The 24,234-nt window shown below is 35.4% G+C and overlaps 1 protein-coding gene across 6 annotated transcripts in view; it reads left to right on the top strand.

Annotated features, from left to right (window-relative positions):
- The window catches only part of LOC125673480 (inositol polyphosphate 5-phosphatase OCRL-like), an 80,412-nt gene that overhangs the window by 8,648 nt on the left and 47,530 nt on the right, over positions 1 to 24,234 (top strand). For 3 of the 6 annotated variants that reach the window (XR_008801277.1, XR_008801276.1, XM_056159095.1), the window contains exons 4-13: positions 1,417 to 1,467; positions 2,059 to 2,166; positions 6,137 to 6,379; positions 7,850 to 7,949; positions 8,255 to 8,443; positions 10,447 to 10,548; positions 12,955 to 13,069; positions 16,427 to 16,549; positions 17,359 to 17,465; positions 20,684 to 20,699. Coding sequence is in view for 3 of the 6 variants with exons in the window: in XM_056159095.1 (XP_056015070.1) it covers positions 1,417 to 1,467; positions 2,059 to 2,166; positions 6,137 to 6,379; positions 7,850 to 7,949; positions 8,255 to 8,443; positions 10,447 to 10,548; positions 12,955 to 13,069; positions 16,427 to 16,549; positions 17,359 to 17,465; positions 20,684 to 20,699 (1,154 nt within the window). In the remaining 3 variants the exon portion in view is untranslated. Of the gene's footprint in view, positions 1 to 1,416; positions 1,468 to 2,058; positions 2,167 to 6,136; positions 6,380 to 7,849; positions 7,950 to 8,254; positions 8,444 to 10,446; positions 10,549 to 12,954; positions 13,070 to 16,426; positions 16,550 to 17,358; positions 17,467 to 20,683; positions 20,700 to 24,234 lie in introns of all 6 variants that reach the window. The other 3 variants (XR_008801278.1, XM_056159096.1, XM_056159097.1) reach the window with 2 other exon arrangements.

A 24,234-nucleotide genomic window follows, 5' to 3' on the forward strand; every position in this document is an offset into this window, starting at 1 on the left:
CAAGGTGAGATATGTGATATATTAAAGGTCATATTTACCAAGGTGAGATATGTGATATATTAAAGGTCATATTTACCAAGGTGAGATATGTGATATATTAAAGGTCATATTTACAAAGGTGAGATATGTGATATATTAAAGGTCATACATGTATTTACAAAGGTGAGATATGTGATATATTAAAGGTCATATTGGAATATATTTTAAAGATAGATTTTGACCTTTAGGCTGAAAATATTTTAAAGCTTTATGGTTTTTAGCTCACCTGAGCGGAAGGCTCAAGTGAGCTTTTCTGATCACATTTTGTCCGGTGTCTGTCTGTCTGTAAACATTTCACATTTTCATCTTCTTCTCATGAACATGGCCAAAAGCATCCTTGGGTGAAGGGCTTTCAAGTTTGTTCAAATGAAGGGCCATGTCCCTTTCAACATGTTCAAAGGGCAGATAATCACAAAAATGCAAAAATAGGGTGGGGTCATTTAAAAATCTTCTTCTCAAGAACCATTGGGCCAAAGAAGTTGACATTTACATGAAAGCTTTCTGACATAGTGTAGATTCAAGTTTGCAAAGGGTAGTTTGGGCCATGATAGGGACTATTAGGTTTTACATGCAAATATATATGGAAAATCTTCAGATATGGGCCAAGGTGACTCAGGTGAGCGATGTGGCCCATGGGCCTCTTGTTTACCTTGAGGCCAACTGTGCAAAAGACGTAGTGTTTATGAACATCAAAGAATATGCATATTATTCAAACTAAAGAAATATTGATTTTCTATTGATGTAGTCAATTAGTTGCATTAGATGTAGGTTGTGCATTATAATTTTGTCAGAGAAGATTAATATAAACAAATCTATCATCTAGTTATATTTGAATAACTTTGTTTAATTTTTAAGTACGTCACAATTCCAGGCTCCAGGTGTTGAGGAAGATATTGAATTTGATATTCCCCAATTCTTTTTATATATAGCATGTAATGTAGACTCTATGTTTGACTAATTGGATAACCTTTATTCCTGAGTAAAGTCTAAATTCAACAAGCATGCTGAAACAGATGGCAAGTTTTACTCCATGAAAAAAAAGAGTATTTTAAACAGAAAATTATGTACTCTGTCTCTCTGTTTGTCTTTATCCTTTTCTCAGTTTCTCTCTCTCTCTCTCTCTCTCTCTCTCTCTCTCTCTCTCTCTCTCTCTTACTCTCTCTGTGTGTATGTACACATGTATGTGTGACTGTGTATGTGTGCGTGTGACTGTCTATATTTGCGTGTGACTGTGTGCGTGTGACTGTGTATGTGTGTGACTGTCTATATGTGTGTGTGCATGTGACTGTGTGTATATGTAGGCATGTGTGTGACTGTGTGTATATATGTGTGTGTGTGTGTGTGTGTTATTACATAGCTGTACCTTCTGTTTTACAGATAATGTCAATAGACAGTCCTCTCTTGATGACTTTGACCCCTTGAAAAACAGTATGTACTACTTAGATCATTACAATCTATTACCATGTGTCACCATGTATTCACAAGAACTTACATTGGCAAGCTCATCTTGACATGAAAATATGACTCTTAGTGTCAGAAAAATAATGCATAATATCATATTTGCAAAACTACTCCTGTGAGGAAGCTGAAAGTTTCCTAAAGGATTCAGAGGATGGATGTCAGGACCATAAGATAACACTTGTTATTTTGACTGTCAATGTGTGTATCTAGTGGGCAATTAAATTACAAGTTCTGCAATCAAGGAAGTTCATTCTAATTAAAAAAAAGTTTTCAGTGTATCAGGCCTCGTATGATTTCAGCACGTGTGTGTATCATTATACCAGTAATGTTGTGACAATGCCTATATTCAATGCCTGATATCATTTTCATATTGTCATCCTTGTTAACAAAGTCTTATTTGTTTAATGCATGTACATATACGTCAATCATTTCTTTTTTATAAAAGAAGTGAAGGCCTAGCTTCTCTTCTTCTGTTTTTTTTTTTTTTTTTTTTGAATTACATGTACAGTGAGGGACACTGCATGTAGTGAATCCTTAAGTGTTTATTGTTTATTTCAGCTGAGCAAGTAGTGGATCTATTTGTGGGACGTAAAAATCTTAGATTGTTGTTACAAGATGGAGTGTCAGCCAAAGCACTGATTGGTTACCTGCAGAAATCTCAGAGTCGTAAGTATCATCTACATTGTCAGTGATTGGTTACCTGCAGAAATCTCAGAGTCATAACTATCATCTACAGTCTCTGTGATTGGTTACCTGCAGAAATCTCAGAGTCGTAAGTATCATCTACATAATCAATAGAAAATTATATATAAACCGCTCAGTCCTAAGTACATCTGTCAACTGTAGAAGTTTACAAAGTATTAACAATTATCTATATACCGCTCAGTCCTAAGTACATCTGTCAACTGTAGAAGTTTACAGTATATCAACAATTATCTATATACAGCTCAGTCCTAAACACATCTGTCAACTGTAGAAGTTTACAGTATATCAACAATTATATATATACCGCTCAGGCTTAAGTACATCTGTCAACTGTAGAAGTTTACAAAGTATCAACAATTATATATATACAGCTCAGGCCTAAGTACATCTGTCAACTGTAGAAGTTTACAAAGTATCAACAATTATCTATATACCGCTCAGGCCTAAGTACATCTGTAAACTGTAGAAGTTTACAAAGTATCAACAATTATCTATATACCACTCAGGCCTAAGTACATCTGTCAACTGTAGAAGTTTACAAAGTATCAACTATTATCTATATACCGCTCAGGCCTAAGTACATTTGTCAACTGTAGAAGTTTACAAAATATCAACAATTATCTATATACAGCTCAGGCCTAAGTACATCTGTCAACTGTAGAAGTTTACAAAGTATCAACAATTATCTATATACAGCTCAGTCCTAAGGATTAACTACAGCACATGTGTCTGTAGAAATTACTATGAATTATATGGAGAGAAAAACTCCTGAAAGAGTCGTAAGCATTACTAATTATCTATAGAGAATGATATGAAAATTAACAATATAAAGCTTTGACACACACACACACACACATATATGCATTTGCAGTATTCCTTTGTTATGTAATTATACCTAAACAAAAGGAATTTCCAATGCGGTCGAAGATGAAGAAGATATGGAAAAAGTGTAACAGAAATATATACATAGTAATTATACATCATTAGATCAGGAAAAGTGTAACACAAATATATACATCATGAGCTCAGAAAAAGTGTATCACAAATAGATACATTCATCATTAGATCAGAAAAAGTGTAACACAAATATTAGCTCAGGAAAAGTGTAACACTACATACATGTTTAGCTCAGGAAGGGAATGATAATTACAAAGCATCAAGATTAGCTAAGCTTACTAAGTAGCTACAAATCACAAATCTGCACGCTTGCGTCCCATTCTTAATTCCTCAACCACATCAACTTCCGTTGAGCCTTTACCCCTCCCAATTTACTTTACCCCAATCGAAGAACGGAAATTCACATCTTTATACATACACACATTCTCAGAATGATAGCAGAAATCCTCAGACACGAAATATTACATATCTAATGATATCACATAAAAAACTGAATACTTGAGGAAAATTCCTTTTGTTTCGGGATCACCTTGCAGAGTCAATCTTCATCATATATGACAGATGGTTAGGGTCATATTCTAAAATGTTTTGACAGTGTTTGTTTTAAATGCATTTATCATAAGTAGTACATGTTCTAAATAACCATTTTACAAACTTTACTGGACTTTGAAATGTGTTATCATATGCATACATGCCAACTTTTAAAAATCCCCATGGGGGATTTTGTGCGCGACGACCTTTTTCAAAGCTCAAAATTCACGACATTTTACCATGAAAATAAATATTTGTCTTTTCAAGTAAAATATCAATCTAATCATTGTACATGTATCATATATGAACATAACATCAAGTGTGTTTGACCATTAACTTTAACAAACTATATTTAAAAAAAACACTTTGAAAGATACACATAAATATTTTATTAAAATCATGTATTCAGCAAAAAATTCTCTTCAACAACAAGTCACCTACATTTTATCAAATAATACTTAAAGTTGCATTCTTTTACACCATATAAACATTGGCTGGTCTATATATCAAAATTTAAGGTATTCCATGTATAATGAAAGGATAATGAACAATTTTGAAGGATTTAGATCAACTTAAAAGTTTATTGTTAAATAATGATGAAAGTGAAGCAGATGAAATTCACAAGACTGGTAAATGATTAAAAGCTGACCTTTTTGCACTTAAGACTTTTTGGAAGAGTTGTCTGCCCTTTGTAAAAATAAGAAAAATCTAATTTTCTAAAAATGTGTGTGGTCAATGATTTATTTTATTTCATATTTTCATAAAAAGAAAGTGTATGTAACTTTCTACCAAGAGATTAGTATGAAAATATAATTTGTTTTTAAAATATTGTAATAAAACATGCTTTTCCCATATACTTCAATGTTAAATTCTAGGTGAAATAAATCAAGCGGTAAACAAAATTTTGAAAATTCCTATGGTGGATTATTTTTATTTGATGAACCCTTCAAAATGATACCATGATTACAAATATTCAACCATCCATTTATTAGATATGAAATATGGTCATTATACATTGAATACCTTAAATTAAAGCTCATGCATTTAGGTACGACTACAAAGGCGATCTTGCTTGTCTGTAAACATGGGCTTGCAAATCTGGTGGAACAATCATTGCAACCAGAAAAGGAGTGATCATCCCTGCTATGAAATTTGCGAACAAAACCGTTGCACCCATGACATCTGAAATAATTACCAGGGGAAAAAAACACATCAAAATATACGTTTTTACTTGTAAATTAACTTGCTAATATAAAATTCAGTACAGACTTGTGCGAATTACGCATCACAAAGTCTATTGAATACTACACTATATAGACTATATAAGACATCGCTATAGATTTGGATAGCCTATATTATTATAGTTGGGAAAAAAATATTTGACGTACCTTATTACATATTTTGGATGCTGTCAGCGAGAGGCAAAAATCGGGAATGTCCGATTGTTTGGTGGTGACACTATCATCGTTGTCATTCACGTTTGTGTAAAGGATATGTCAATTTGAAATCCGTCTTCCCGATTAATTACTATCTAAAAACATGCTTCGCACTGTCCAATAAGCACCCCGACACAGGCAAACCAGGTAAATTAAACCACCCTAATACCATGCGACACAGGTAAACAGTAATGGCTGACTATTGTCCCGATTTCTGATTGGCCAGTTCAGAAATGACGCAGGATTTCAAATTCCGGTTGGAAATGGGGGGTTGTCGTAAAATGGGAGATATTTTTTAGAAAATCGGGATTTCGGGGTATTTTTGCAATCCCGATCGGGATATCAGGATTTGCCTTTTCAGTTGCTTCAAATCGGGAGAATCCCGCACAAATCGGGAAAGTTGGCATGTATGCATATGATCAAATTTTTATCTTCTTTTTTTTTTATTATTCATTCATTTATTCATTATTGATATAATATTTTATATATTTTTTGGGGGGGTGCACATATTTTATTATCTCGCCTCAGACAAAATTGTTGAAATCTAATTGGTCAGATCTTGGTCACATGACACCGTGAAAAAAACCTTATCATGCGAGTAAAATCCGTATTGGGCGAGTAATTTTATTTATCGTCGGGTTCGACTTGCAGCCGTGTCAAAAGGAAAGACATTTGACTCCCCACATATACAGTTAGAGGTCTTCGACGTGATAAATTCGTTACACAGTTAGTTAGTGACCTGATACGGAAAAATACATGGTGTGAAAAGAAAACCCGTAGCGGGCTCGGCTTCGCCTCGCCCGATACGGGTTTTCTTTTCACACCATGTATTTTTCCGTATCAGGTCACTAACTAACTGTGTAACTAATATTGTAACTGTATTTACACGGGATTGCACACAAGTTCTTACTTCTCTCTCTCTCTCTGAAATACCATAAACTGTTGCACGAAAATATTAACCTTCCATTTCCCAAAGTTGTTTCTACTTCCAAATATATTCCAATGCTTTGAATATTATATTTCATATTGCATATAATCCTAGATCCACCCATGTATTCTGCTTACAGAACTCCCCCAAGGAGCCCTTCAGGGCCTGCCTTCTTCCTTCGCATGGACAGAAAAGTATCGCCACTCCCAGTCCGACTGTCTGTATGTCTCCAATGTAAACGACCTGGACAATCCTTTCTTCCACGACACCTTCACACCCGAGGGCTCGCAAAATCCCTTCCAGAAGGATGTATTTGATCCAATGAAATACATGAATTTATCCGATGGAGAGAAGAATGTGATTGCTACCGACAATGTTCCAAGTGTGTAATATTCTTCAGTGTTGATGCTTGTAGTTACTATTTCTTCTTTGAGTATTTTTATGCTCCTGTTTTTGACGAGATTCCAGGAGGAGGGGAGGGGGGGGGGGGGGGGGGGGGGGGTGGACTATGCAAAATAAAGAGATTCATATGGTGAAGAAAAAAAATGATGTTCATGACAAGCTCTTGGCCTCATTCAGGAGGCACAGTTTCATTGAAAGGATTTGGGCTCATTCAGGAGGCACAGTTTCATTGATAGGGCTAAGGTCAGGGTGTAGGATTTTCCTAATAAGACCTGACCTTGGTTGAGAGGTATGATTTCATCAAGATGTTTTGTTTTATTTGGAACAGCTTTGTAAGGGCCTAAGTTCTTACTAGCACGTCTTGTTAATATGTGTATACAATTAAGACAAGGATTCTGACAAACTTTCTTTAGAAGCATTGATTGTTTTAGATCAATGTACATGCACACATGTTTGTGTTTTAAAAGATGTAACAGATGTCCTGTAGGTCATGTGACCGCCACTGTTACAGTATGGTAACAGCTGTGTGCCAAGCGATGGACATGCTTCTAATGATTATGTTCATTACTCCATTTCACCATGCTTCATTAACCCTAATTAATTACGATTATAGATTCTGAATCAGTCATTAAGAGTTTTAGGAGACGTAAGCTGTGCCAATTTGAACACAACAGTACCATAACATTTTCTGAAGGTCTTGCCTAGATATGTAAACTAGTAATGTTCTGACCTTTTCATTGAGATATGTGAACTAGTAATGCTCTGAACTTTTCATAGATATGTGTGAACTAGTAATGTTCTGAACTTTTCATAGATATGTGTGAACTAGTAATGTTCTGACCTTTTCATAGATATGTGTGAACTAGTAATGTTCTGAACTTTTCATTGAGATATGTAAACTAGTAATGTTCTGAACTTTTCATTGAGATGTATGAACTAGTAATGTTCTGAACTTTTCATTGAGATGTATGAACTAGTAATGTTCTGAACTTTTCATTGAGATGTATGAACTAGTAATGTTCTGAACTTTTCATTGAGATGTGTGAACTACATGTAGTAATGTTCTGACCTTTTCATTGAGATGTATGAACTAGTAATGTTCTGAACTTTTCATTGAGATGTGTGAACTAGTAATGTTCTGACCTTTTCATTAAATTGTTAAACTAGTGGTATTCTGTGTTGACCCACACTTTTGGAAACCGTTCAGAAGTTGTGGAATCTATGAACACTGAGGCCACTGGCTGTGGTTGTGAAGCTCATCTTTCATACAGTAAACTGTCAAGAAAAAAAATACAAAGAATTCCTTTGATGTAGATATTGCATGTCGATATTTCATAAATTGTTTGATAAGACTGATCATAACTGGATAAAGATGATGGAATGTTGTATTAGTGAAAAGTGTGGTTCAGTTTTCTAGTATATTGATGTTTTAAATTCCTACATTTTTTAGTGAGACGGATGATGACATCTTCAATGGATGACAATATGACCGACCCCCTGTCTGCTCTACGTAAGGCTGACAGCCGAGAGTCGTTAGATAGATTAGATGAGTAAGTACTGACTACTGAGGCATGCTGGCCAACTCACTACCCCTCCCCATCAAATCACTACCCCTCCCCATCAAATCACTACCCCTCCCTCATAAAATCACAACCCCTGCTCAAACAATGCAGTATTACCTCCCTTACTGGAGGGTTAAACTCTGCTGGAAGGGATAACAGTCCACTCTCCTTTTTATTTCAAAACACAATTATACAGCAGCAGATTTTACATTACACATAGAATACAATGAAATCAAATGATAATTATGTTAATAAATACTACACAGTAATATGATTCTCCTGTGATGATTTAGAAGTTACTATGAAGATGAAGAAAATGAGGCATTCCCGGACTCCTTGAGGATTATTACTAACCAGTTAGGCATCCCTGGATCAGGAGTGGAGCTGGTGAACAACCTGAAACCAACAACAGCCCGCGAACACGTAGTGAGACACTACATGAGACAGAGAGAGGACGAATTCACCTACAAAAAGTACTACAGGTGAGTCAGGCTAAACTACAAAAAGTACTACAGGTGAGTCAGGCTAAACTACAAAAAGTACTACAGGTGAGTCAGGCTAAACTACAAAAAGTACTACAGGTGAGTCAGGCTAAACTACAAAAAGTACTACAGGTGAGGCAGGCTAAACTACAAAAAGTACTACAGGTGAGGCAGGCTAAACTACAAAAAGTACTACAGGTGAGGCAGGCTAAACTGAGGGGCTTCAACTAAACGCTGATTCTGCCTTGTGATAGAGTCTAATGCAATATTTTCAGATGTTTTTCACTGTTGAACTCAGAAATGTCAGTAGTTTCGTAGCATAATTTGGAGACGATTTCAGAGATCTTTCAAGTTCAAACAGACAGAATTTTTAAGGGTTGGAATCAGCTGAGATTACATAGAGAATTACTTTATCTAAACATTGAATTTGTATTCAACTCATCATATCTCTGCAATCGTTGATTTGAAAATTATTTTAAATCATGCCCTAAAAAATTCATATTAGTCTACCTACTGAGCCGTTTGCAAAGTGACTTCACCCACATTCTGTCCATTACTGATGAAATAGTGATTTACATATTCATCACCACCTTCCTGATGAAAGTGATTTACATATTCATCACCACCTTCCTGATGAAAGTGATTTACATATTTATCACCACCTTCCTGATGAAAGTGATTTACATATTTATCACCACCTTCCTGATGAAAGTGATTTACATATTTATCACCACCTTCCTGATGAAAGTGATTTACATATTTATCACCACCTTTCTGATGAAATAGTGATCAACATATTCCTCACCACCTTTTTTAGCTCACCTGAACCAAAGGCTCAAGTGAGCTTTTCTGATCAAAATTTGTCCGTTGTCTGTCATCGGTGTCGTAAACATTTCACATTTTTGACTTCTTCTCAAAAATCGCAGGGCCAATTTCATCCAAACTTGCCACAAAGCATCCTTAGGTGAAGGGCTTTGAAGTTTGTTTAAATGAAGAGCCATGTCCCTTTCAAAGGGCAGATAATCACAAAAATGCAAAAATAGAGTGGGGTCATTTAAAAATCTTCTTCTCAAGAACTACTGAGCCAGAAAAGCTGAGATTTACATGAAAGCTTCCTGACATAATGCAGATTCAAGTTTGTTCAAATCATGGCCCCCGGGGGCTTGGATGGGGCCACAATAAGGGATCAAAGTTTTACATACTAATATATAGGATAAATCTTTATAAATCTTCTCAAGAACCACTGAGCCAGAAAAGCTGATTTTTACATGAAAGCTTTCTGACATAGTGCAGATTCAAGTTTGTTCAAATCATGGCCCCCAGGGGTAGGATGGGGCCACAAGGGGGATCAAAGTTTTACATACAAATATAGGGAAAATCTTTAAAAATCTTCTTCTCAAGAACCATTGCGCCAAAGAAGTTGACATTTACATGAAAGCTGTAGTTGGATGGGGCCACAAGGGGGATCAAAGTTTTACATACAAATATATAGGAATTTTTTTTTTTAAATCTTCTTCTCAAGAACCATTGGGCCAAAGAAGTTCACATTTACATGTACATGAAAGCTTTCTGACATAGTGTAGATTCAAGTTTGCAAAAATCATGACCTCCAGGGGTAGGTTGGGGCCATAATAGGGACTAAAGTTTTACATGCAAATATATATGGAAAATCTTCAGATATGGGCCAAGGTGACTCAGGTGAGCGATGTGGCCCATGGACCTCTTGTTAGTAAATATATTGATTCCACCACCTACTTTCAGATTGTTCAAGTTTTGACAACTTTGACGCTGCTGACATTTAGAGTTTATTTATTTATCAAGTTTATCAAATTGAAACATTATTAACAAATTCTAGTGGAGAAAGTTATTTGTTATTGATTTAGTTTTATGTTCTTTATTTTGCAGAGTTTCATTTTACCTCTTATAAGTTTGAAGTTCAGATCAAACATGTACATGTCGCTGAGTCATGGAATGGACTTTTTTTTAATTTATGAATATTTCAGTGTGTTTTGTGGAACATGGAACGTGAATGGCCAGCATCCTCCAACAACACTGAACCACTGGCTGAGTAGACCACCCTCACCTCCTGATATTTATGTAATAGGGTATGTTTATTGAAATACTATCGCTGACAGGGACAAAATTTTATCTCATACATGGGGTGTATATTGCAAGTGAGATAATGCATTAGCTTTATCACACGCCCGTTTGATAAAGCGCTTCCGGTCCGAACTACTTTTGACACTGTCCCCGCTTGGATGACGTATATTCTATGTTTATGCATATTGATGCATGGAATAAAGCGTATAACTTATTATTCTGACATTTATTCAAAATTTCTTTATAGCAAAATTAAAATGATATTGCCCCAACTGACATAATGCAAGTTACCGGCCATAAAAATGTGAACTCGATCAATAGGCTATATACCAGGCCTTCTTAGAAATTATGATCAGAAAACAAAAAGAGATGTCCACACTGTGATCATCGACAAGAAATCTACCACCTACTGGACAGGCCTCATTGACAGTACCTCGACCTGCTGCGGTACCAAACATTCACAAGCACAGTCTCTTTTCTCTGGGGCCATATTGAATGTAACAAATCTCAATATCTTTACTTACCAAAGTGCCTGACAGCCACGGGAATTCTTCTCGCCCTCAGATTTAAAGAAACCACGTGGATAAAATCCATATACACAAACTCTTCTACTTTTCATTGTAATCTGTTCTACTTTCTAATAATGCTGCATTGAAATATTACTTTCATTGATTGTTGTTACACATTCAAATTCAGTCATTCAAAAACTTACTTTGTTAAACACCACTCTGATTCCACGCACAAGTACTCTGAAGTTGAAATAAAAAATATGACAATATCTTCGTGGTCTTTGGTGATCAGGTCTTCCAACAGTCTGTTGGAATTCCCATGGGCACGAATTGTGCTCCTTTGTTAGCTGACCTGTTTTTATATTCATATGAAGCAGAATTTATTCAAAAACTTCTACGTGAGAAGAAAAAATCTCTCGCTGTGACCTTCAATTCGACTTTTAGATATATCGATGACGTTTTGTCTATTAACAATGATAACTTTCATTCATATGTCGATTTGATATATCCCTGTGAGCTGGAAATAAAGGACACCACAGAGTCGTCCACTTCTGCTTCATACTTAGATATTTTATTGAAAGTAGACATTAACGGCAAACTAACAACTCAACTGTATGACAAACGGGATGATTTCAGCTTCTCCATCGTCAACTTCCCACATTTATGTAGCAATATTCCATTATCACCTGCATATGGTGTTTATATATCTCAACTGATTCGATATGCAAGAGCTTGTTCTGGGTATAGTCAGTTTTTAAATCGAGGTAAGCTACTGACAAACAAGTTGATGGTACAGGGATTTCAACAGTCTCGATTGAAGTCAGCATTTCGCAAATTCTATGGTCGTTATAACGATCTAGTTCGTCAATACAATCTCGCATTAGGTCAGGTGCTGTCTGACGTGTTTCGTACTGATTGTTGAGCCGTTCTTGGCGCACTGATTTTGACTGCGGATAACTCCGTTTACCTGATCAGGATATGGGGCTCACGGCGGGTGTGACCGGTCAACAGGGGATGCTTACTCCTCCTAGGCACCTGATCCCACCTCTGGTGTGTCCAGGGGTCCGTGTTTGCCCAACTATCTATTTTGTATTGCTTGTAGGAGTTATGAGATTGGTCACTGTTCGTTATCTTCACCTTGCATGAATATACTTCAAATAGATGGCGACATCAAACTTATATCAAAGGGTCAGGCCTACGTCAAAAAATAAATACTTGGTGATATTTTATTGGAACATTTGGCAAAACCATTATTAATTATGAATTATAATGCATTCTAAAACAGTTATCATCCATGGTTTGTTGTATAAAATGCCCTTTTGTAATATATAGGAATCGATTTTAAGCGCACTATTTTTTCCCGCTTACAGAAGATTAATAAGTACGATGTCTGAGCCACGGATATTCAATCAGCTGTTTCTACCATACTGGGGATCATCTCAAAATTAAGCGGGGGGAAAAAAGACATATGAGATAAATAGAACATCTATATTGCTTGCTTTGATATTTAGTTTATCCAACTCGTTGATATGGTGTATTTATTCACTCGACAAGCCTCACGAATAAATACACCATATCAACTCGTTGGATAAACCTAACATCAAAACACGCAATATAGGTATCCTCTATTTCAAGTGGACATATTTTTGGTGAAGATTGATGCGGGCGAGCTGTAGATTTCATTTTTTCCTTTCATTGATGAATCCTGACCTTTAATGATTAATTTTTGCAAACGAACAATATTTGATTATTATTACATGTATTTCTGGTATAGACAACACTGAGGATCGGGATATATGGAACTTATAGATAAGAGATATTCTGACTTAGGACATTTACCATCAGACTGAAGTAAGGCAAGACTTTTGAAAACAATGAATGTCTGTTTTTATTGTTGCACAGATTCCAGGAACTGGACCTCAGTAATCAGGCCTATGTGTTCAGTGATTCTCCCAAGGAGGAGGAGTGGCATAATGCTGTGAGAAAAAGCCTGCCGCCCAAAGTCCGCTACAGAAAGGTCAGTTAAAGTTCAGTCTAGAAAAGTCAAAGTCTGCTACAGAAAGGTCAGTTAAAGTCCAGTCTAGAAAAGTCAAAAGTCTGCTACAGAAAAGTTCAATCAAAGTCTGCTACAGAGAGGTCAATCAAAGTCTGCTACAGAAAAGTTCAAATCAAAGTCTGCTACAGAATTAAAGTCTGCTACAGAAAAGTTCAAACAAAGTCTGCTACAGAATTAAAGTCTGCTACAGAAAAGTTCAATCAAAGTCAGCTATAGAATCAAAGTCTGCTACAGAAAAGTTCAATCAAAGTCCGCTACAGAATCAAAGTCCGTTCAATCAAAGTCTGCTATAGAATTAAAGTCCACTACAGAATCAAAGTCTGCTACAGAAAAGTAGAATCAAAGTCCGCTACAGATATATTACTTCCGTTCTCTATGCATTCTGAAGTAGTGTGACAGAGCATAATGGCACACATTCTAATCAGAAGATTTGTGGGGGAAAGGGGGGGGGGGGGGGGTTGGTTGGTTGGTAGTCAGGTTAAGACAGACTTTTATACTTTTGTTGTTATGGTTGCCTCACGACTATTCAGAGAAATGTAAAATACAGAAATGATGGAATACACCACCATATAATTGGTCTCCACCTGTAGTTCTTGACTTATGTTTGATAAATAAAGTAATTTTAAAACATCATAAAAACAATTATTGTTGTCAGTCTACAGTAGATTTCATCTCTTATGTAATTATTATAACCCCCGCAACAAGTTGTGGGGGGGGTATACTGGAATCGGGTTGTCCGTCCGTCTGTAGATGCAATGGTTTCCGGGCTCTAAAGCATTATCCTTTCCACCTACCGTCACCATATCATATATATGGACTACCCATGGGATGAAGATGTTCCCTATCGATTTTGGGGTCAAAGGTCACGCGCACTGGACATCGAAGTAACAATATGGTTCGGTTTGTCATGCCATTTGTTTTTTACACTCAGAAAAGAGGTAGTTTATACCTATTACAAACACCCTTTAGGAGATTGGGGTAAGCGGGGGGTATTCTTAGTGAGCATTGCTCACAGTACCTCTTGTTTGATTTGGCAAAATTATAAATCTATGTTAAGTGGTGTGAAAAGAATATCATACTTATTTTACTCAGAAGAATGTACTACTTGTATATCAATATGAATTATTGACACATTAAAGTGAGACTTTTAATTTTACGAGAAGTAAAATAAACATGCAGTTCATAAATATTCCCATAGAATAACAAATTCACAAGATGCAGTGTTGAGAGGTTTGGTTTTTTTTTTTTTATCCTCAATGATTATGATTATATCATAGCGTACATGTAGGTAGAATGTATTTTTATAATAAAAATGAAAAAAAAAAAAAAATACCCTTTCCTTTTAAAATTGATGAACAGAGCTTTACAGGTGAAATTGATTAACAGAGCTGTGATTATGGTATTTTTTCAAGTGAAGTTTATTAACAAAGCTGTAATGGTATTTTTATGCCCCCCTTTGAAAAAGAGGGGGCATATTGTTTTGCACCTTTCGGTCGGTCGGTCTGTAGACCATGTGTTGTCCGCTCAATATCTTGAGAACCATTCACTTGATGATAATGATATTTCATATGTGGGTTAGTTATGAGTAGAAGAGGATCCCTATTGTTTTTCAGGTCAAAAGGTCAAAGGTCAAGGTACTCTGGACATAGGAATATAATGTCCACTCAATATCTTGAGAACCCTTTGCTTGAGAGACATCAAACTTGGCACACTGGTACATCCTAAGGAGTAGATGACCCCTATTGATTTTGAGGTCATATGGTCAAAGGTCAAGGGTCAAACTGGGCATAGGAATATACTGACCATTCAATGTCTAGAGAACCCTTTACTTGACAGACATCAAACTTGGTACGCCTGTACATCTTCAGAAGAAGATGACCCCCATTGATTTTGAGATCACAGGGTCAAAGGTCAAGGGTCAAACTGGACATAGGAATATACTGTCCATTAAATATCTTGAGAACCCTTTGCTTGACAGACATCAAACTTGATACACTGGTACATCTTTAAGAGAAGATGACCCCTAATGATTTTGAGGTCACATGGTCAAAGGTCAAGGGTCAAACTTGACATGGGAATATACTGTCTGCTCAGTATCTTGAGAACCTTTTTCTTGACAGACATCAAACTTGGTACACTGGTACGACTTCAGGAGAAGACGACCACTATTGATTTTGAGGTCACATGGTCAAAGGTCAAGGGTCAAACTGGACATTGGAATATACTGTCAGCTCCATATCTTGAGAACCCTTTGCTTGACAGACTTTAAACTGGGTACACTGGTACATCTTCAGGAGAAGATGACAACTATTGATTTTGAGGTCGCGTGGTCAAAGGTCAAGGGTTAAACTGTACATAGGAATATACTGTCCACTCAATATCTTGAGAACCCTTTGCTTGACAGACATCAAACTTGGTACACTGGTACATCTTCAGGAGAAGATGACTACTAATTATTTTAAGGTCACATGGTTAAAAGTCAAGGGTCAAATTGGACATAGGACTATACTGTCTGTTCAATATCTTGAGAACCCTTTGCTTGACAGACATCAAACTTGGTACACTGGTACATCTTCAGGAGTTGATGACCCCTATTGATTTTTAGGTCACATGGTCAATCCACTCTTGACATAGGAAGATATTGTCTGCTCAATATTTTGAATTGATGATACTACTCTCAATTAAATGATGTGTGTGTGTATAACCCTTTTCAATTTTGCACCATGGGGGGGATATGTGTTTTACAAACATCTCTTGTTTCAGGTGAAGTTAACTAACAAAGCTTTAAAGGTATTTTTACAGGTGAAGTTGATTAACAGAGTTCTGATGGTATTTTTACAGGTGATATTGATTAACAGAGCTCTGATGGTATTTTTACAGGTGAATTTGATTAACAGAGTTGTAATCATGGTATTTTTACAGGTGATATTGATTAACAGAGCTGTAATGGTATTTTTACAGGTGAAGTTGATTAACAGAGCTCTGATGGTATTTTTACAGGTGATATTGATTAACAGAGCTGTAATGGTATTTTTACAGGTAAAGTTGATTAACAGAGCTGTAATCATGGTATTTTTACAGGTGATATTGATTAACAGAGCAGTAATGGTATTTTTACAGGTGAAGTTGATTAACAGAGCTGTAATCATGGTATTTTTACAGGTGATATTGATTAACAGAGCAGTAATGGTATTTTTACAGGTGAAGTTGATTAACAGAGCTCTGATGGTATTTTTACAGGTGAAGTTGATTAACAAAGCTGTAATGGTATTTTTACAGGTGATATTGATTAACAGAGCTGTAATGGTATTTTTACAGGTAAAGTTGATTCGAATGGTAGGGATAATGATGCTGGTGTATATTAAAGAATCACTAGTCCCTGATGTTCCTCCTCACCTCATAGATGCAGACTCCGTGGCCACAGGAATTATGGGAATCATGGTGAGGTCATAGGGTCAAATTCAGTATGTTTCTGGGGGTTTCATCATGCTATATAATACAAGTATAATAATGTTATTAATTTTGATTTTTTATTTATCAAATTCTAAAGATTTATTTTGGACTATGTATATTTTCATCCATAAAAGTATTTTTTTAAAATGATAGTGTATGTTATTTATTGTTTGAAAAGATGTACATTTTAAGGGAGGTAACTTTTGGTTTTCTATTGAGGAATTGAATGACAACATGAATAAGCACATATTTTGTAATATACCGTATATACTTGCCTATAAGTCTGATATTTGGGAGTTAATTTTGGTCCAAAACTCTATGTCCGACTAATAGGAGATTAGCATTTTTCAGGACAGCGTAATGTATAGCATAGTATTTCTTAAACAACAAAAACATGGACGAAATAAACAAAATAGTAACTGTTTAATTTATAGAGAATGAAAAGTGAGATATCAATGTCATATCCCAGAACATTATTGGAACATGGATAAATACATAAGAGTATTGATATGAAAATCATTTGTTGGGGAAAAACATCAAATATCGGTGCATATCTCAAAATATTATTGAAACATTAGAGCATTGATTTGAAATTGTCAACCGATTCTTGAAAAAAAGTTAGACCGACTTATTAATGGGTCAATGGCAATTTCCCTCCAAAATAACATAAAAACTATACAACCGACTTATAGGCGAGTATATACGGTACACAATGCTGACACAAAGCTCCATTGTAGTTTTTATGATGCCAGAATCCTTGTTTAGCTGGTGGATTTATTTATTTCCATGTTTTGCAGGGTAACAAAGGAGGGGTGGGGGTGAGGATGACTTTACACAATACCTCGCTGTGCTTCGTTAACACCCACTTGGCAGCTCATCAGGATGAGTACGAAAGACGTAACCAGGTAAGTGTCCGAGTATTTCAGAAGTCAGATAAGATCTGTCACGGCTTCAAAGAACAGTAAAACTCACTTATAACTAAGTACTGGAGGCGAACAATTCTGGTTCATTATAGAAATACGGGGGAACCTTGTTTTTAAGTTCATGGTTTATTGTATTAGACCACTCATTGCATTATAATTTTAAAAGCACAAGATTAGATTCAAATGTTAGTCATATTATCCTATAGTGATGGGCCGGTTATCGTCGACAATCGAAAGTTGGTCACTATAAGTCTCCCAGCTTCAAATATTGATTACAATTTTCATAATTTGAAAAAAGTAAAAACATGACATAATAAAACTGAAGTAACTTCATACGACTTGACATTTTCTTCTGAGGTAAAATATGAATAGCGGCGCCATGGGATACCGATCTGAATAATAAGAATGTGCCTCAAGAAATATTTCCATATCGTGGTAAGAACATGAAGTCAAACGTATGGGACTGTTTTGGGTTTGTTAGGAAAAAACAAGGGACCAGCAACGAAAGCCAATCTAGATATCTCTTATGCAGTTTGTAGGTTGTTTGAAAAAAAATTTATAGATGATTAGAAAATTTTAAGGCTTTTTATTTTGTTTTGAAAAAGATGATCTATATAAGGCGACACCAATAAAATTTCTTGTTCTTCGGACAAATAACCCCAAAAAATTGGGGCGGGCGACCGATTTGCTATTTATAATATTAAAATTTATTTTCAACATAATTTTCAGGCGGTATCGTAATAGAGCAAAGCGAGCGATTATATTTTTTTCTTTCTTAAACTTTTGTATTGTAAAACAATGAAAATATATTCAAAATCACCTGAACATGCATCTCCACTAGCGGAGTGGACAGAAAACCCTTGGCTAGCGAAGATGCTGAACATGTAAAATAACCAATTTTCTATTATTTTTTTTAAAAAGGGACATTAATATTTAACTGTGAAAGTGATGGTAATTTTTTTTACTCAAAATTTCTCAATTGCATAGGAATGTATATGAATAAGTATTAAAAACATTTATTTTGCCCAAAAACAAGAGAAACCCTAATAAGACTATGTTAAATAACTGCTTTTGGTGTAAAGAAATATATATGGAAGAATAATTGCCTTGCAAGATTTTAATTATTTAATCCTTAAAAAATATGTACATCATTCATGTGCCTGCTTTGGGGATAAAAAGTGTTTAAAATCATCAAATCGTGCAGTTATTCCTGAAATGTATAATATTGAGCAATTTTCATTGAATCAAATTTTTGGTGACAAAATGAAAGCAAATGTCCCTTTGAATACACATATTGATAATTCAGTACATGCAAAATTACAGGCAGTGTTTCTGTAAGACATTTGGTTTAAACCCCAAATGTGATAATATATTGCTTAGTTTACGTGTTCAAATCTTTGTGTATAGAAGTTCATTATTTGATGAACAAATGAATAACAAAATTCAGTGAATGCATTTAAAATTGTATTTGTACATGTACATACATTTTAAGACTAAATATACTGTCGATTGCCCAGTTCCGGATCACATTTTCATTAATGGAGATCATCAGCTGGAGATACCAGGAAGATAATTTAGGTTTCAATCTTGTTGTGAGAAGATCAGAAGTTTCTCAAATGAAAAATCATTTAAATTGTCTGAAAATTGCTGTAAATGTCACAGGTCTTTACATTTTCCATACCCAAGTTCATAGGTCCGTTCCGCATCACACCGCCAATTCCGAATCACGGAGATGTTTGAAACAACTGCATGCCGATTCGAACATTGACTGATCCGATCCGACATTCAATCGGTCTCATACTTTAAATCAGTATGTCTGTATGTTTATTCCGCTTAAGATATACCTAGTTTTTGTAGAAATAAAAATAAATCAGACACTAGTTTAATTTGAACAATATTCAAAGCTTCACATTTAGACATAGCCAAAAGGCGGCATTCAAAACTCTCTTCATTAGATTCATAATTATCTTTCTCTGAGGCTGTTCATAATATAACATTATATCTACACGGAATAACAATTTCTCGCCATTTTCTTGCGGTTTTGGCAAGGGTGGGAAACTTGGAATGAAAAAAAAGTTCTAAAATTAAATATGCTAAAGTTGAATAAACTACAGTATACATTTTAAATATTAATTTCAAGAAATAAATCTAGACGCAATGCGTAGTATATTAACAGTCTCAATTTTCTAATTTAAAAAAAAGTTTGTTGAGTTTATAAAAAAAATGTGTGTGTTTATATCTGACACTATTTCTATAAATCCAACAGTGCCTTTAATATGAACTGAAATATTGCTCAAAGTTGAAAACTAATTCAATATTAAGCATGTGACAGACTTTTTCCCACAACGTGATTTTTCCCACATGTGAAAAAAACCTGGGTTGAATAAGAATTACATCAGTTTTGTATCCCTCAGTAATCATTTCAAACGTAATTTACCTTTCTGAGTAGAAATCATTTCTGATCAATAATTAGTACTTTTAGAAAATAATTACAAAGTGATTCGGAACTGGCAATGATCCGAGACTTGGCAAAAGACTAATTTGTTTTTGTATAAAGCTGTCTCTCCAGCTATCCACCACTACGCGGATAGGTTAAGGATTCCCTTATAGAATATCCCAGTGCACTTTATGCCTTTACTTCTCCGAACTACCAATATATGACGTCATAATGGAAAATGATGTCAAGTCACTGCAAACTTGAGCTGTTATGACGGGGAGAGTGTCAAAAACTTTAGACCTCATTTTAAACTGCCTATCAAATGTCAGAACGCTATCGCAGAATTCATGTGTCTGAATTGTATTTTAATATCTTATATGTCCGAATATTTTAAAATAGTTTGCTTAATTACCCTTGATTGAAATTCAGCGTGTTTAAACTGCTTTCGAAAAATATACTTTTGAAATGTACTCTGTTTTATACCAGTGGTAAGAGGTAGAATTTATGATGTGTTTATAAAAGAGTCTAGCGCAGGCAATTTATGAAGATTCATTTGAGATCTTTAACGGAAATCGTAAGAGGAGTTTGTTTTCTACCCGAATCTTGCTTGGGTTAATGTGTGATGGCTTTGTTTGAATACAGGGCTTTGTTTGAATACAGATTACCCTCAAATGTGTAGGTAAGTGTGTCGGTAAGTTGAACTCTTCATGAAATACGTGTATTTTGTACGCAAGTAATACTACCATTTTTCCCCACATTTCGGGTACACAAGGATACAGTGAGTTCATTTATCAAACAAAAAGTTCAAAATAATTGTTAAATCAGCTGCGCTGAAGCGTTTTATGTAAAACAGTTCAAACAATTATAAATGACCGTCACATGATCAACGAAGTCATGTGATATAACAGATATGCTAATATATAGCCGAGGGAACCTTCTATATAAATTGTCTGTACTTAAGTATATAAATTACAAATGAAAACCAAAAACCGACCTTGCAATGCAATGTATGTTTTGAATGCATTTCAAATTCCGGGAAGCCTTAACATAGCTGCGTAAAGTTCATGGATGTGTTTTAAAGATCTACACCCCCATTATTTTCGGTTATTATTACAACTAATACCGGCATACTTGTCCTCGGCTAGAGTGTGCCTCAGAGTGTCTCCACATGTTTTAAAAATATTCAATGTTGTTCAGGTTTTTGCTGACACAGTTGAAATACCATTATTTCCAAGCGCAGTCATGACTTTGTTAAAAACTAAAATAAAAAATGGAGCGGAAAATGAACCGAAAAATTCCGGAAGTGGGAAATTTAAATTAATATTATTTCTTATGTTCTATTTAAATACGAGCGCTCGGATCCGATGAACAAGAAACTATATTGGTGTCGCCTAAGGAAAAAGTTCTCAATCTTTTCGATTATTTGATCGATTATACTCTTTCGATTATATATACAATAATTGATTATATAAAATTTCCAATTTAACATCGCTATCATCCTAGTCTGGATAAACTCTTCATTGATACCTGAAACAAACATCCTATTTCTGGTATACTTCCAATGTGTATAATCAGTGGGGTTTTCCATCAACTAAAAATAAACATTCTTTTTCTGGTATACTTGTGTATAATCAGTAGGGGTTTCTATCAACTAAATATGTCATAGTCAAGGCACACTGAGCACAATTAAAACCAGTTTATCTACAAGCACCAGCACAAAACATCTGGCATTTACATAGCATCTCACACCTGTAGTACGGCCACTGTGTTCATAGTCAAGCTTGGGAGGTGTGGATCCTAGTATTTAACAAACACTACCATTGCGTATTGAACAGTGTTATTTTAAAAGTAAAGTTAAATAAAGAGTTATCAATAAAAACAATGTTTTGTTTTCAATTTTGTGTACCAATGTTGAATATGAACAAGTCCTTGAGTGAAATATATACAAATGCATTATAATAAGGAAACAGAAATTGAAGAACATGATGGAGTCAGATAACCAATTACAATAAAAAAAAGGATAAGAGCATGGACATTTAAATAAACAGTTCATAAATTCAAGTGTCAAAGTCTTTAAAACAGGGAAACAGAATAAAGAAACAGTCACGCACACACACATACAACACACCTTATTATGGAGAATACAATTTCTAAGTGATATTATGATAGGATTTCACTGGCTACTTTTATCACATTGCCCCCTGGTATTACCTTATTCTATTGTGAGACAATGAGAAACGTAATAACGGTTCCACTGTAATTCGTTGTATCCAATAAATTCATCCATGCTATAGTATATTTTCAAACTGCAGGAAACGAAAATCGGTGTGAATTCATTATTATATAAATATTGCATGTAGTTGAGGGTAACATTGAAAATTTTCACCCCGAGAAAACCATTGTCAACCGAGGCGCAGCCGAGGTTGACAATGGTTAATTTCTCCATGCAATATTTGTTTTATTATACTGAATGTTATGTAAACTGGAAAGCAGAAAAACTTACGTCTGTTGACATTTGATCAATCACTGTCATACGATATTTCGTATTTCGATGCGGGTACTCGCGTTTATTACAAACGCTCAAACGGCGTCGTCTAGCAATCTACGGCGAACCGTACACGCATAAATTTGATGCATGTGATAATTTTTTATAATATCACCCGTTGTCAAGTACTGTTACCCGTTGCTAAATACTATCACCCTGGGACGCATGTTTTCTGTTCTCAGAGGGTAACAATATGTTTTTTCAAATGCTTCTCGACCAATCAGGTTCGAGTATTTTACATGAAAGTATAATAAAATCTTTTATTCACTGTTATTCATGACTTCCAAAGCTACAGGAATTTGATTTATTAGAGCAGTGTAATTGTATAATGACCGATGTATTGAACATTTGTTACAGTAGCTTTGTTTTTTCACTAAGTGAATTCACACACGTTTAAACAAATTCTGAATTAAGAAAAATTACTTTAGTGCATTTGAAATTTTTTGTCTTTCAGTTTTTTAGCTCACCTGAGCCAAAAGCTCAAGTGAGCTTTTCTGATCACCCGTATTCCGGCGTCAGTCCGTCTGTAAACTTTTCACATTTTTGACTTCTTCTCAAAAACCACTGGCCCAACTGGGCCAGAAAAGATGAAATTTATAGATAAGCTTTATTAGGTAGTGCAGATTCTAAATTGTTAAAATCATGGCCCTCGGGGGTTGGATGGGGCCACAATAGGGGATCAAAGTTTTACATTCAAATATATAGGAAAAATCTTCTCAAGAACCACTGAGCCAGAAAAGCTGAGGTTTATATGAAAGCTTCCTGATATAGTGCAGATTCTAAATTGTTAAAATCCTGGCCCCTGGGGAGAGAATGGGGCCACAGGGGGGGATCAAAGTTTTACATACAAATATATAGGAAAAATCTTTAAAAATCTTCTTCTCAAGAACCACTGAGCCAGAAAAGCTGATATTTACATGAAAGCTTCCTGACATAATGCAGAGTTAAGTTTGTTCAAATCATGGCCCCCCTGTAGTTGGATGGGGCCACAAGGGGGATCAAAGTTTTACATACGAATAGATAGGAATTTTTTTTTTAAATCTTCTTCTCAAGAACCATTGGGCTAAAGAAGTTCACATTTACATGAAAGCTTTCTGACATAGTGTAGATTCAAGTTTGCAAAAACCATGGCCTCCAGGGGTAGGTTGGGGCCATAATAGGGACTACGGTTTTACATGCAATTATATATGGAAAGTCTTCTGATATGGACCAAGGTGACTCAGGTGAGCGATGTGGCCCATGGGCCTCTTGTAATTATCAGCTGATCCCGTAGGTCCTTGCTTGTCGTAAGAGGCAACTAAATGGGGCGGTCTTTCAAATGAGACCGCAAAAACCAAGGTCCCGTGTCACAACAGGTGTGGCACAATAATCCCTCCTTGCTCAATGGCCATAAGCACTGAGCATAGGCCTAAATTTTGCAGCACTTCACCGGCAGTGGTGACGTCTCCATATGAGTGAAATATTCTCGAGAGGGACGTTAAACAATATTCAATCAATCAATTATCAGCTGTAAGAAAGGAGATGGCAAATGATGGACTTCACAAAATATTTCCCAGTCTAACACCGTTCTGTATTATAAATGAAGTCCAATGTATACATGTAGTTATATTTATAATCATTCATTAAAATCTTCTCCTTATCAACTCACTTGTAGAGTTTCAAGTTAATGTGTCAATGATGTGTAAAGCAGGTGGCAGTACTTGGCACAAGGCCAAACCATGATCCAGCCGGCCCACATGTCAAATGTTAAAACCAGGAAAACAATAGA

The sequence above is a fragment of the Ostrea edulis genome, chromosome 3 (assembly GCF_947568905.1).
Source record: "Ostrea edulis chromosome 3, xbOstEdul1.1, whole genome shotgun sequence".
Taxonomy (NCBI): domain Eukaryota; kingdom Metazoa; phylum Mollusca; class Bivalvia; order Ostreida; family Ostreidae; genus Ostrea; species Ostrea edulis.